The following is a 15,586-nucleotide window of genomic DNA, read 5'->3' as shown; positions in this document are numbered from 1 at the left end:
TAAGGGTTGAGGATAAAATTAATGAGGCAAATTATATTTTTACCCTTAAAGGGTGTTTGTTTAGAGGGATAAAGTGAGGGGGATATGATAATAGAAGAGGGATTTAACATGTCCTTTGTTTGTTTAGAGGAATAGGGATTATAAGGGGGGTTAGGAGAGGGATAAAAAAGACAGTTATCCCTCCAAATTAATAACTAGGGGGGTGGTATAAGGGATGTGGATTATATTTAATGGGTAAAAAACATTTCTACCCTTAATGAAATAAAAAGAAGAAGAGAGTGAAGAAAGGATAGTAAGAGTAATTTTGTATTTTTATTTGTTATTCCAATCTAATCCTAACCTATACCAAGCAATGGAATACACTATTTTTATCATTATTCCATTTATTAATCCACCTTCTTATCCCACTCAATCTCATCCCTCCTACCAAACGCCCCGTTAATGAAAGAAAGGAGGAGGAAAGAGGAGAAATATGAGTAAAGGTAATTAAGTAAATTTCTTGCTGATTCCCATATAATTCCCAATTCGTACCAAACAAAGGACAACATTATTTTTATCCTTATCCCACCTACTAATCTTCCATCCTTGTCCCACCCTTTTATCCTCCCTTATCCTTATCCTTTATACCAAGACATGAGAATTTAAGCTTAAAAACATTTCAGACTCCGCTCAAATTCAAATGAAGTGTTATGAGAGCCCAAACTACCTTAGTCTCAGCTCATTAACATCCCTCGGCTAATTACGGTCGTTTGGATTCATTGTTCTGTAAATCAAGGGGCTCATGTTGAGCATATTCTTTAATTAAAATTCAATGACAAAACTTGTGTAATGGTCAATTCCCAAAGGTGGCCCAACAATTTTGGAACTTCTTTGCATTAAAAACCAATCTTGTTGGTTTATACTTACTTATTGAGCCAATTAACAAAGGAAGAAGCAAAGGCAATTAACTTACTCGATTACTTTTCTAGAAGAAGTTTCAATTTTTCTTCTTTATTAGTTTACCGTCAATCAACTGCTTCCGAAGTAGAGGGTTGCTTTGTCCTTTGTTTTAAAGGTCAAATTCTAACATAAAGATGTAACGTAATGAACTTTATTTCCTTTGTTTGATGAAAACGTAATGAACTTGGATTGCGTATAATGTATGCAATAGTGTGAGCAATGCTTTAAACCTCCACGATATTTGGGCATGTCCTTGTCATTGTAAAGAAAAATGGAAGGTTCATAAGGTTTAGTTTTGTACGGTGGAAGAGTCGATATTAAATTAAACGGCTTAAAAATTAAGATTTAATGTTTTCTCAATAAATCTTTGAATTAATTTGAATTTTGATGTGTTTTGCAGTGAAAAAAAAAAGTGAAATAAAAATTATGTCTTCATAAATTTATTTCTATAATTCATCCACCAACATATTCTGAATGTTATGTACCAGTAATATAAATCATCAGCTATTAGATGTACATCACCATGACCAAAGGAGTCTTGACTAAACCTTCAAATTTGATTGGCTTGATTTCAATGACTCATATAAGAAATATTGAATTAAAGATATATACGGAGTAGTATTGACAAAATGACAAGGATAACAAAATGAGTAAGGTTGAGTTCCTAATTATATATATATTCAAGATTCGTAAATTTTGAAATGGATTGCAATCAGCGGTTAACAATCTTAAAGATACACATATCATTCCTTATTGTTTTGACTACTAATTATTCATTTTTTTCATCATCCGCCCTTGTAGCTCTTTTGATGTAAAAATTAACTTTGATTGTGTTTTACAATTTATATGTTAAAAAAAAAAAAATAGAAATTACCCTATAACATCTATCAAATAATAAGGTAAACCTTCAAATGTGGCCATTTCTCAAATACTTATATTAAGATCGTAATCATTTTCTATTAACTTTATATAGATAGGGCCTGTTCATATTTACTGAACTGAGCTGAACTGAACTGATTGAAGCTGAACTGAACTGAACTGAACTGATTGGAACTGAACTGAACTGAACTGAATTGAGCTGAAATGAATATTTTATGTGAGAGGGAAATTAAGAGCTGAACTGAACTGAATTGAACTGAACTGATTGGAACTGAACTGAACTGAACTGAACTGATTGGAACTGAACTGAACTGAACTGAACTGAAATTAAGTAAATATGAACAGGCCCATAGTCTACGAAGTATTATGACCAATTACTTTGAAAGAAAAGGAATTGTATTTTAAACCTCTTAAATCATAATCACATATGAGATGAAAATAAACTAACTATTTAAACCATATAAGGTACTTATCAAACTATCATATTACAATTACTTCAAAATATATTTACAAATCTAGAAAAACTCATATGTTGTATCTATCCACATATACAATTCAAAAAATACCGTATGAAATATTATAAATTAAATTTCTCTTAAACTCGTGTAGTCCATGTACGAAGTTCTTGATAATGATCAAGATTTTTTGGATCATCATAATTAAAACGTAAGTAAATTAATGACATTGTATGGATAAACCGACATTTTTCATAGATTTTGTATTGAGATTAACCTTATCTTTTCAATTAAAAAAAACCCCAAAAAATCCTCACCCTTAAAACCCCTTACACGAATTTAAGACCGTTCCTTTATTAGACACGTATTCCCCAAAACTTCCCTAAAATTTCAAATCTTTGATTTCGTTCACAGAATCATACCATAAATTTAATCCAATCCCAATTCAATTCAATCTCCCCCGAATTATGCTACTTACTTTAATTTGATTTATATGCCAAAATTTCACATTTAGGGTTTCCATCTGATTTTTCCGACGTCTTGTAAAATTAGGGTTTAGATCTAGCAAAATTGAAGCATTACCTTCATAAATTGTTCCAAGAATTTGAGAAAGGCGTGATCTTTGAGTGTTGAATTGATTTGAATTTGAGTTTTAATTGTAGGAGAAGTTATATAATTGGGGATTGAAGAAGCTAGGGTTAGGGTTTGTTGTTAATTTCGTTTTAGAGAAAATTGGAGAATGTGTGATGGTATGTCAAATGGAGGAATTTAACAAGGTTAATGGTTGTGGTGAAAATGGCAGCTCAAGCGAGGGTTTGCCGCCGAAGCCTCTTGCAGCTGCGTATCGGCAATGCTTCAGTGCTACTCGATCTTCGGCGTTGCGAAAGAAGACGCTTTTGCGACACCCTTCTCTTGTAAGCTTATCAATTTGGGGAATTTTAGTATATTTTAAATAATTTAGCTTATGTTATGTATAATGATGTTTAAGTTTTGGTTATTAAGTTTTTATTCAAGATTTGTTAGATTTTGTTTTTTGATTGATTTGATGAAATTATGTTTGTTGTGTGCTGAAAATTGATTATGGTGGGAGAATTGTGGACTAATTTTACTTGATACAAGCGAAAAGTCGAAAAATTTGGCCTGTTGCTTCTTTAGATGCAAGTTAAATGGATTTTTTAAAGTAATTGGCTTGTTGCTTCTTTAAATTCAAGTATTATGGAAATTTGAGAGTAATTGGCTTGTTGCCTCTTTAGATTCGAGTAACATGAATTATAAGAGTGATCATGTAGGGGATGGGTTGTAGTATTTGAAAAGAAGGGACGATTTTGGATCTCGTGTTAGGTTGGATTGGTTTGGTTGATGCAAGTTAAGCATTATAATAGAGACGGTAATTCACCATTTGGGATTCAACAAGTTAATGATTGTGCAATCGATTCATAAATGAACTACTTCCTATCTCTCTACATAGTGTTTGGATTTATAGACATTTAGTGTGAACATCCAATGCAGAATAAATCCAATATAAGTCTTATAATGCATTAATTGAAAGAGTTATTTATGATAATCGAACTGAAATTGAATGACTGTTCTTGGTACTAGCCCTTCAGGTGCATTACACTGGGCATACTCTTGTCAACTTCTTTCCCCTGTAGCATGTGGTTCTTAGACTAGCTCCAGCATGAAACTTGACTCTTAAATATTGGGTTCTGGCTGCCTGTTTGTGTTCATTTAGTTAAACAACTGGTATCATGGTTCTAGGGTTTCAAGTCATCTTTTTGTTTAAAATCATTTTTGATTTCACGGATCTAGGCGTCGCAGCTTTAGTCTAGCCATGGGGAAAAAAAATAAGTTAGTTTTTCCAGTATTAGATTGACGCCATATGCTAGTCTTCTGTGCACAACAAGTTTAGTTTACCTTTTTAGTAATCCAGTAGTCTTTCAAAATTTTCCTACCTTTTTTACATCCTCTGTTGGGCTCATCTTGATTTTTAGACTGCTGTTATTAATCCCTCATTTTACTGGTGTTAGCCTGTGAGTATTTTTTTGGCGTCATCATTTCAGTTTTTAGGCTTATTGGCTAAGTTACGTTGTGATGAAGTGACTATAAAGGGGAGTTGAAGCTATTATGTAGACTTGCTGCCTAGATGTGCATGTGTTATGTTGGATTACAACAGGCTGTGCATGTCAAGGCTCAGGGCTTGGTTCTTTGTCATGCTGCCAATCTAAGGCCTAATGTTAGCCGTACACATTAAGCATATGTATGTTGGACGGTTGGACCATGCTATTGCGTACTCTTTGCTAAATATATAAAAATAATGAATACAAAGAAATTATGTAAACAGGACAGAATGCATCAGTTGGACGGTCTGTTAGTGTTAGGTAATTTAGTTCGTATTTTCAGGCACTTATTTTTCTGTGACTATGGGCTGTTGATCATAGAGATGAGGGATTGATGCTCTGGCCTTTTTGGATCATAAGATTGATGGAATGGTTTTGGAGCAAAAAAATATGCCCTTAATCATTGGATAAATTTTTAAGGTAGAAATATATGGAATTCTTCTATGTTTTATTGGTTCCAATTTGATTGTAGATATTGTTTTATGTGGGTGTTTTGCTATTGAATGTTGAGCTCTTAAGAATAGCTGTTATAGGTCATCTAAGAGACAGGAGAAGTTTTGGTGCCTATGCTCATTTCTACTTTATTTTTTTTTTATACGGTATACACTCTCTTTTGGTGTCATAAGTAGCTCATGCTCTTGGCTATTTGTTTATGTTGTATGGTCTCTTTAGGTGTTACAGGTTTCTGCACTTGACTCATTTCAATCACAATGGGTTCTGTCAGATTGATTTTCCCTACCTTCGATGTTTTGTTCGGCAATAATGCACAACCCATACAAAAGTTTAATTTCCGTGTTTTTTTTTTGGGTGGACGGGTGGTGCTGAAGCAGGCTAACTTTTTCAATTATTCTGTCATGTTTAATTTTGTTTCTTTGATTTTTCACAAGATTTTATTTTTCTTTTGCGTATTATTCTATGTGGTTGAAAGTTTCTAATTAGAAATTTAGCAGGTGAAAATGCCAGACATTCCTGTTGAGCCCCTGATTGGTGATTGTGAGTCTGAGTTCCTTCCCATTGTTCGTTCTGGAGCATGGACAGATATTGGATTTCGTTCAAACATGGAGGATGTGTATGTATGTCTTGATGATTTTATGCTTCATTATGGGCTACAGCATACTGGAGAAGGACCAAATGCCTTTTATGGGGTACATATCCAACTATGTATCTTCTTTCGTGTTTGAATTACATGTGATGTATTTCCTTCCTCCAAACCTAGATTCTGTGGTGCAGGAAAGTTGAGCCTAGGCGTCCATTGTTTGTAGGACAATGCTATAGTTTACATTGTAACTATAATTTAGCAATTCAATTTTTCTGTTGTAGACTATCTTGTAGCGGGATGCAGAGCTGTGAGTTTTTATTTTATTTAATTATTTAATTATTGTGTGTACTGGCGTTTCAAGTTTGGAGTGGTATGGCTTGATGGCTTTTTTTTTTTAAAATTTTATAATTTTTTTAATGATGTTTTTTTAAAACTAAATCTTAACATACAGGTTTTTGATGGTCATGGGGGCAAGCATGCTGCTGATTTTGCCTGTTGTCATCTGCCTCGGTTCATTTTTGAGGACACAGAATTTCCTGGTGAAATGGAAAGGGTCATCAGCTCAGCATTTTTGCAGACTGACAATGCTTTTGCTGAAGCATGCACATTGGATTCAGGGCTTGCCTCTGGTACAACTGCATTGGCAGCTCTTGTTGTTGGCAGGTTGGTCTTTCTATTTGTTTCACTACTCAGCAATTATATCCTCTGTCAGCATAAATTTGGCTTACCACTGGCTGAAAATCTTCTATGTTCCATCTGGCATTCTGATTGTCCTTCTTTTGCTGTTTATGGCTGTGATGTTAGTAGGCTACTGCCTACTGGATTGTTTACTGTGTTTGAGTTTCCATCCGCCTTTTTATACTGGTGAGCAAGTTGTGTATGTAGCCAACCCTTGTTTGCCTATCGCAGCACTCCTTTATATGGCAACTTTGGCTGCAGTTATATTACCTGGCCTTGAGTGTTTACTTAGGTATTTAAAGATAATACAGTAGCCTGAGGGTATTGTATGCAACTCTGAGTGATATGTGGACCCATTTTTTTTTTATTGTTTTGGTTTTGTTTCATGTAATCTATGCTAGCCTTTTATAGGAAATATTTATATCTCTATATTTTTGGAGTAATATGAATATTTAAAGAGCCTTTATTCTTGTCATCAAAGTATTTTATTTGGGTTGGGTAGAAGGTAGTTTAAAATGTTGTCGATGAGTTGTTGGAGAGAAAATCAATGGAGTTGTTGATATGATAGGATTGGATTTGAGATATTAAGTATTAGGACTATCAGGATAATACTTAAGGTTGAGAACAACTTATTGGATCTTTAATTTGGGCTTAAAGATTTTAACGTCCTCTATTCATCTGATATGAGGAGAGAGATTACAATTGGTAGTGATGGAAGGTAATTTACAGCCCCTTCCATTTAGGATACATAAATATTCCATAAAAATGAGCCTTGTAATCAGAATGAAAAAAAAGTTTAGCAATTGTAGCTGATGAGCAACTAAATACTAAATTTGGCTAGTTATGGGCTCATAACTCATAGGGGTGAGCAAAAATTCAGGTTACCCTACCCAGGAATCGAAACCTGCTTGTCCGGTTCCGGGTAATAAATATGGGAACCTGTTGCAACGGGTTCTGGTTCCGGGTAATAAAATTTTAGACTCGAAACCTGCAGGGTACAACAGGTATCGATTCCGGTTCCGGTTCCGGGTAATAAATTTTTAGACCCGGAACCTGTAGGGTACCCTGTTAGGATAGGTTCCCTTATAGGGTAAATGAAACCGGAACTTATCATTTAAGCCCAATTATAAAAGCCCTATATCAAAATTGTATAAAAGCCGTCACCTACCTTTCTTCCTCCTTTTATTCATTTTTCATCTTACTCTTAATGGTTTAATTAATGGTATTAATATAAGTATTTGTAACTTTGTATTAAATATTCTATACAATCAAGTAACTATTAAGTTTACTTTGAAAGACACGGTACCCTGTTCCGTGCAGGTTTAGGTCCCGGTTCCGATTCTCAATTTCGGTTCCGGTTCCTATTTTTAGGATCCTGTTGCAAAAGGTTCTGGTTCTTGGATTTTTACAGGGTACCCTGGCACGCTCACCCCTAATAACTCATGGAACTAGTTGCATGAAATGTGTTTATGTTGTCGAGGGTTTTTGAATCAATATCCGCTCTTGTCATTAATGACAATAACAAGCGCACGTTAGTACTTTTAGAGTAGACCTCGTGTTGGTAAAAATATTACGACATGAGGCTTAAAGGTACCAACAAAATGGTATTTTTAGACTTCATGTTGGTAAAATAATTTACAAATACAAGGTTAAAAAGTACCATTAAACACTTGTTATTGTCATTAATGACTAGAGTAGTTATTGACAAAGAATTCTTTTATGTTGCCGTTTTTTAAAAATGAGGGTCCTCCTTTTTTACCCAGTTGGCTAATTGGAGACTCAAAAGCCCATGATATTCGAGTTGGTTTTTAAATTCTAAGAACAATAAAAAAGGATCTTGTTGAAAGTTACCCTTAGTTTGGCATGACGATGTAGAGTAATACTGAAAAGGGAATTGGATAGATACCAAAATAATAAGTGTAATGTAGGGATGGAGAGTGAAAGGGCTGATAAGTTGGAGAGAGGAGGTTATAGAATAATATTTTAGTTCTCACTTTCAACTCAGAATTATGGTGAGTTTATCTTGGGACATCGCAAATAGGAAAAATGCTAATATATTTTAGGATGGAGGGAGTATTACTATTGAAGGGGTTTTAAATGTTGGTAGCTCTTTTGTTCTGACAAAAGCCTTATCTAAGTGACTTTAAGTTCAAAACTATATCTTTGCATTTTATTTGTTTTTTTTATTTTTATTTTTTTTATATGAGATGCCTGAATGTGGAACATATTTTTTGATTTACCACAGGTCATTGGTTGTGGCTAATGCTGGTGATTGTCGAGCTATATTATGCCGGAGGGGCAAAGCAGTTGAAATGTCAAGGGATCATAAACCGCACTGCTCTCGGGAGCTGAAACGAATTGAAGCATGTGGAGGCTATGTTGATGATGGCTACCTGAACGGCCAACTCAATGTTGCCCGTGCTCTTGGAGACTGGCATATGGAAGGACTAAAGGGTGGTGATGGTGGACCCTTAACTGCTGAGCCTGAGCTTATGACAATTGAGTTGACTCAAGAGGATGAGTTCCTTATCATAGGATGTGATGGATTGTGGGATGTTTTTAGAAGCCAGAATGCTATTGATTTTGCACGGCGAAGACTTCAAGAGCACAATGACCCTGTGATGTGCAGCAAGGATCTTGTTCATGAGGCTTTGAAGAGGAAAAGTGGGGATAATCTTTCTGTTGTTGTAGTTTGTTTTCGGCCTGAGCCGCCCCCGAACTTGATTGCTCCAAGGCCTAGGGTCCAAAGGAGCATTTCCGCTGAAGGGTTGCGAGAGTTGCAGAGCTTTTTGGATGGTTTGGAAATTTAGCTAAGACGGTGACAACGAATAGTTAGTTCCTTTCAGATTCATATCGTAGCTCCGTAGTTAGTCCTGTTGAGATCGGAGAAGTCATCGAGGTGATTGTCCAACTGTACCATATGCGGCAGTAAGTTGACATTTTCATTCCTGTTCTACTCTAGTTTTATGGCTGATTTATAGTTTAGGCAATGAGTTTAGTATCTCACCTCGCTGTAAGGTTAAATTTTTGTAGTTGGTAGTTTGGCAATGTTGGTTCGCTTTATAAAGGATGCTTTATGCTTCATAATTCACCAAACACGACTCGTAGGGGGGGAGCCATATTCTTTGAGCTCCCTCATGATTCTTAATACGAGACTTTCCTCGTACTACAAATTGTGGTACAAAATGTTCTATGGTTTTGTTGCTTATACAACATTTGTTAAGCTCATTATTTTTGCTGATATAATATATGTTTGTTTCGCAATAACCAGCATACTACAGTTCTATGAATATATTTTATGCTTATATAAAATGCTGTTTGGTATTGGTTTTTCTTTTGGAAGAAAATTAAATGCTGCTTTTAAGAACACAAAATAAGCTCGTAGCTTATTTACCGGGGAAAGATGCTAGTTCATCCTCACTATGTATATACTACTATGTACGATGTATATATGCTAGTGTTTACCGAGTGACCAAGCATCTCTTTTGTATCGAAGAGAGGCGTTGAATTTCATTGTACACAACGCTGTTGTATTGATGATGTGACGAGCTTCATTGCTAAATTGTTTTCCTGGGTTCATTCAGTGTTCAGTGCCCAACTGATCTTACCATTTGTATTGGCAACATTTGCGGATAAGTTACGCTTCCCCAGCCTAAATAACTAAGCCACATTTACTTAGTATGGTGATGCACAGCCCAATTTGTTGAGCTATTTTGTGAGTTGACCCGACCTAAATTGAATCTTTATACTACGATTTTTTGGGACATAGTCCAACCCTTTCTCTATTTACTTTCAAGGAAATACTTTTGTCTAATAAGACAAGGATGAGATAATGTGACAATTATCTTTGGACTAGTTTAGTGAAAAATACAGAAAATGCGAGCCATAATGTAGTTCAAGTTTTATTCACATGGTTTTCTCTTTTTGTAACATATTTAAACTAATTAGACCTTTTTTTGTTTTTAATTAAATTTAAGAAATCATTATTAACCTTTATCAGAACTTATCTAAGTTCTTCTAAACCGGTCTAACTTATAATTCTTATCAGAATTTTTTTTCAAACTTATCTTTCACGACATGAGGGGAAATAAGGTGCTTAGTTGTTGAACAGTTAAGTAGAGGTTTTTATAATTTCACTTTGATAATGTTTCATATATAATTACAAGTACAATATGTTGTAAATGGTGTAATTTCTGAGTTAATTGTTGACACTTTCAGAAGAAAAAGTACACAAATTGAAAATCAATTCTACAATATGAACTTTTGATTGTACATTAATTTGCTACAAAGAATCTAGAATAAAGAATTTAATAACAAAATAACCACTTTTTTTTTTTTTTTAGTGAAAATGCATTTAGGATGAAGCAGTGCATTCAGTAGGAAGTCCTTCAGGAAACCTCTGAACATCAGCACAATAATTGTAGGCCATGTAATTCTTCTGCACCCATTTCATCCTTTCCATGCTTGCTGAATCCAGCTCTTCAGTCAGCCAATCCGAACTCGATGAGGGCGAAGAACCCGACCCACACGAAGATGAACCAGATGCCCAAACACAAGCATCAGCATTGAACTTCCTGTATGATGCAGTAAACGGGGCTTGAGTCCAATCAGTCTTGACTCGCCCGCCTTGTGTAGCCCAATCATCAGCATTCCACAAGCTAGAGTAAATCCTCATTGGTTGATTCTTAGGAAATGGGATTCCTTGTGATTCCATGTTCTTGTGTTCTCTAATAGGAATCCCATCAACTGAGAAAACAATCCTCTGAGGGTTCCATAGGATCGAGTACGTGTGGAAATCCTTAGTAGGATCGAACCATAGGTGGAACTGTTTTTCGCGGTTACCTTTCCCTTGAGCAAACACATTGGTATGGAGAGTGTAAGGCTCTCCACTAACATTTCCCAAAAACTCAAAATCTATCTCATCGTGGGTAGTTCCCATCGACGAAAGATAGTAAGCAGTGACAGTACCAGCAGAGTTACCAGGGACGAGTTTCAACTGCATGTCGATTTTACCAAATAGGTACTCATTTTTAGATTGAAAACCCGACCCTGAGGCTTTGTCGAGGGAGAGGGTAAGGTCATCCCCATCGCCGAGGATCTTACCTCGACCATCTCCCCAAGTAATGGTGAAGTCATTGTTGAAGTTGGCTCTAGAAGTGGCAATAAAAGTGGCTAGAAAAAGAGTGGCTAAAACAAGAGTAGATGATGCCATATTTTGTGTTTATGTTTTAGTAATGTTTTTTTGAGTTGGTTGATATTTTCTAAATTTGAAGTGAGATTATATATAGGAAGTGAATGAATGAGTGGATGAATGCTAGGAAGGTTCTTGCATAGTTGGTGGAATAGCTGGAGTTATTTGGTGGATGGCAATAGAAAATGACGTGAACATGAAAACCGTGTTTAACTCATTTTTGGAGGTGTATATATAAAACACTTGTGATTCTTTTATATTATTCGTTCTTTTTTGACGCGGGAATATGCAAAAAAGAAGTATGACCTTTTAGACAATGATTATGGATTTCATCATTACTATGAGTACTTTACTACTCGCTCACCGTCATGGTATTTCAATGCTTTTTACATTAAAAATAAATAAAAAGTACGAGTAAATTAATATTGAAAGAATGATAGTAGTTGATTTTATGTATTTGCGAGTATGAATGTCAAAATATTTTAATTAAAACAACATGAGAAAACAATGTAGGATGTAATTATTTTCAATTCTCTTTAGTTCAGTTTAGTTTTTAATTTTCTTCTTTAATAAAATATTCAGTATATTTCATTTCAACTTAGTTCAGAAAATGAGAACAGATCCTCAGTCTTATACTTAATTGGTGCGAAATTTTTAATAACACTAGTTTAGTACCTAAGCCATTAGGAAATTAAAAATCAAATAAAAGACACCTGAAAATTAAAAATCATCATATATCCATGTGACTGAGCAAAAAGCAATAGGATTTGGTATAGCTAATAGCATGTACTCCGTAGGTATGAATACAAAAGCGTAGGGATGTTAAAAGTTAATACTCATAATAAGAAGTGACAATAGATCATTCATATGAGCATTTCTCAACCTCTAATTACTTGAGTAATATAATTTCTTTTTGACAAATAAAAAATTTGAGTATTTTTTTTAGGAATAATAACTTGAGTAATTATTAACTCTAATAACACTTGTTTGGTGTAAAATTATACTTTTGATGTTATTATATATCTTAATACCAATAAAGAATTCTCTTGATACCAACAAAGTTTGCGTTTGCTGATATTAATAAAGAAGTATTTTGGGACTCCATGGAAATACCATCTAAACACGATTTTATACTAATGAATATTATTAAAGTCGTTAACGACTCAAGTTATTAGAGACAAAGAATTTCCTTATTTGTATCTTCAAAGAATGTGTTTCTAGACCGTGTCATATTCAATTACAATGTAAGTACTATATTTCAAGTCAATTAAATTCGAGTCGATATAAGTCAGGCTCAGTTCATATTCATTTTCGATCAATTAGCTTATATAGATCCAAATATTATGTTACACATTATTTTCAATTGGTTTTGCGTAGTTTCAATTCATATCAATTTGGGTCATGTGATTTTGATAAGTATGTGTTCAAAATCAATATTATAAGGTCAAATAATCATATACATACCCCATTTATCAATCTCATAGTACAATATTCGTATTTTATATTACCCACTACATCTATAAAACATTCTTTAGATTGGCTTAATTAAGGACACAAAAAAAAGGATTAGTGAACAGAATATGGGTCACATTCTCACATACCAGAAACCACGTGCATTGATATTCCTTTATTTTTTTGTCCCTAGATTTCCTTTTATTCAATTTATTTTTCATTATTCCATACTCTTCCATATATAATCGCTTTCCTTCAAACCAAGTTTCCTTTTGAATGAAGACGTTCATTATAATACCTCAAGTGAGTCAAGTCTTAGACATCAAAGTCCGTACTTAAACGTAATCATTCAGGCCGGGTGTAGGTCAAATAACCTAATATTATAATACGTTAAATAAGTTGCATGGTCAAGTCAGAATTTAGATCAATTAACCTATTGTTATAGTGAGTTGTCCATCTAAAATTTTAGTTTAGACCAAATAACTAGAAAGACTTGAATTCTTATTAAAATTGGAAATATCAGGTATAATACAAAAGTGATGCAAGAAATATAGGACGAAAGAAGTCTATTAAACCTCATTAGTCATTACTCGTTCTCCCAATTACTAAGGCATTGTAAATGTACTCCGTATCACATATAAATCGAAAAATCATCTCAACTTGAGAATATTTCATTAATCATATTACTAAGAATCAAAGTTACAATAAACAGCTAGAGAAAGAATCAAAGAATGATGAATATAATTCTAATCAAGTGACAAAAATCGTGACAAATCACATTTAAGATGTAGCAGTGCATTCAGCAGGAAGACCTTGAGGAAACCTAGGAAGATCAGCACAATAATTATAAACCATGTAATTCTTCTGGGCCCACCTCATTCTTTCCAAACTAGCTGAATCCAACTCTTGGGTCAACCACTCTGACCCGGATTTGGGTACTGAGCCCGACCCGCAAGAAGATGACCCGGAAGCCCAAACACAAGCATCAGCTTTAAAGTTTCTATATGAAGCAGTAAATGGGGCTTGGGCCCAATCGGTCTTGACCCGCCCACCTTGGGTGGCCCAATCTTCAGCATTCCACAAACTAGAGTAAATCCTCATTGGTTGATTCTTAGGGAATGGGATTCCCTTTGATTCCATGTTCTTGTGTTCTCTAATAGGAGTTCCATCAACGAGGAATACTATTCTTTGGGGATTCCAAAGAATTGAGTAAGTGTGGAAATCTTTAGTAGGGTCGAACCATAAGTGGAACTGTTTTTCGCGGTTACCTTTGCCTTGTGCAAACACGTTGGTATGAAGAGTGTAAGGTTGCCCACTTACGTTACCTAAAAACTCGAAATCTATCTCGTCGTGGGTAGGCCCCATCGACGATAGATAGTAAGCAGTGACAGTACCAGCAGAGTTACCGGGTACGAGTTTTAACTGCATATCGATTTTACCAAATAGATACTCGTTTTTAGACTGAAAACCCGAACCCGAGGATTTGTCTAGGGAGAGGGTGAGATCGTCCCCGTTGCCGAGGACCTTACCTCGACCATCTCCCCAAGTAATGGTAAACTCATTGTTGAAGTTGGCCTTAGAAGTGGCAATAAAAGTGGCTAAGAAAAGTATAATGTAAACAAATTTTGAGGGTGCCATATTTTTTTTGTGGGATAAATGTTTATGATATTTGAATGTTTGATGAAGTTTAGTTGGAGAAGAGGGAGTTATATATAGGGGTGTTCGAAAGGGAAGTTTGTAGTAGTAGTAAAGTGAGTAGGTTGGTTGAGTGAGTGGAGAGTGAGCTGGTAGAAGTTGTTAGCTGGAATGTGATTGGAAAGGGGAAAAAAGATAGGGAAATGGTAAGAGATAGCTGGATTTTGGGGCACAAAGATGCAAGTGGAAAACCGTATCTAAAAAATATGGGGTCAATAAGGTTGCAACCAAGCCAACCATATTTTTTATATTCTCGACAAAAAAAAAAAAAAAAAAAAAAAAAGAAAAAAAAAAAAAAAAATGACTACGCGGATCTATGCATGGGAGAAGGAACTCGAGTATTATCTTGATTTCATTATATTATTGCAATATGCAAGGAAAATTATTGTCATATTAGTTTAGAGAAAATACAAGTGTATCTTGATGATAAACAAATTTTGTTTATTTAATGACATTTTCGTAAATAAATCAATAAAAAATTTCAGTCAGCATGGTATTTTCGTAAATAAGTCAATATTTGTGGAACCAGCATATTAATAAAAGTTGTTCATTTATTTACAAAAATGTCATGCTGACTGGGATGATTTGTTGATATATTTATGAGAATGCCATTAGATAAACAAATTTTGTATCATCAAGACGAATGGGGACTCCTTCAAAGTTTATAGAATTGTTATCTTGTAAAATTTGTCATAGACATATAATGTTTTTGAAACATCCGATAATTATATAATTAGTGTTATGAAGTACAATTTTTACATTAACAAATTTTAAACAATTGACATGTTATGAGCATTGTGAAATGGAGGTACTTACTCCGTCCCAAATTAATTGACACATTTAGTTTTATTTTATTTTAATTATTTTTCATCAACTAACTTTTACCATAGTTTTATTTTGAAGTGTAGTACTATAAAAACAAATTTTATCATTCTAAATACTACCTCTGGTCCAATTTACTCGCAATAATTTCCTAAAACGGATGGGTCACATTACTCGCAACAATTGTGTTTCTTTCCTTTTTTTAGAATGTTTTTGGGTGGTAAATGACCAATATACCCTTACTTTTTTTGTTAAGAACGGTGGGGGTCGTCGATAAATAATGAAGAGAATGAGGGCCTGTTTTGATTGGCTGAAGTGA

The 15,586-nt window shown here is 34.5% G+C and overlaps 1 protein-coding gene and 2 pseudogenes across 2 annotated transcripts; 1 reads left to right on the top strand and 2 right to left on the bottom strand.

The window, feature by feature from the left end:
- Positions 1 to 2,551: 2,551 nt before the first annotated feature.
- On the top strand, positions 2,552 to 9,419 carry LOC145586167 (putative protein phosphatase 2C 22). 2 transcript variants are annotated; one of them, XM_081642917.1, is made up of 4 exons: positions 2,552 to 3,187; positions 5,338 to 5,535; positions 5,881 to 6,092; positions 8,353 to 9,419. In XM_081642917.1, the coding sequence occupies exons 1-4, from the start codon at positions 3,020 to 3,022 to the stop codon at positions 8,915 to 8,917; spliced, it is 1,143 nt and encodes a 380-aa protein (XP_081499043.1). In that variant the 5' UTR covers positions 2,552 to 3,019; the 3' UTR covers positions 8,918 to 9,419. The 2 variants fall into 2 exon arrangements, with proteins under 2 accessions (XP_081499043.1, XP_081499044.1); XM_081642918.1 differs by having other exon boundaries at positions 2,554 to 3,187; positions 5,341 to 5,535.
- Positions 9,420 to 10,367: 948 nt separating this feature from the next.
- On the bottom strand, positions 10,368 to 11,344 carry LOC145584772 (putative xyloglucan endotransglucosylase/hydrolase protein 23 pseudogene; annotated as a pseudogene).
- Positions 11,345 to 13,386: 2,042 nt separating this feature from the next.
- On the bottom strand, positions 13,387 to 14,466 carry LOC145584770 (putative xyloglucan endotransglucosylase/hydrolase protein 23 pseudogene; annotated as a pseudogene).
- Between the last annotated feature and the right edge of the window lie 1,120 nt (positions 14,467 to 15,586).

The sequence above is a fragment of the Chenopodium album genome, chromosome 16 (assembly GCF_948465745.1).
Source record: "Chenopodium album chromosome 16, dcCheAlbu1.1, whole genome shotgun sequence".
NCBI lineage: Eukaryota > Viridiplantae > Streptophyta > Magnoliopsida > Caryophyllales > Amaranthaceae > Chenopodium > Chenopodium album.
Note: the sequence above shows the minus strand (reverse complement) of the source record. Positions and strands in the feature narration are given on the sequence as shown.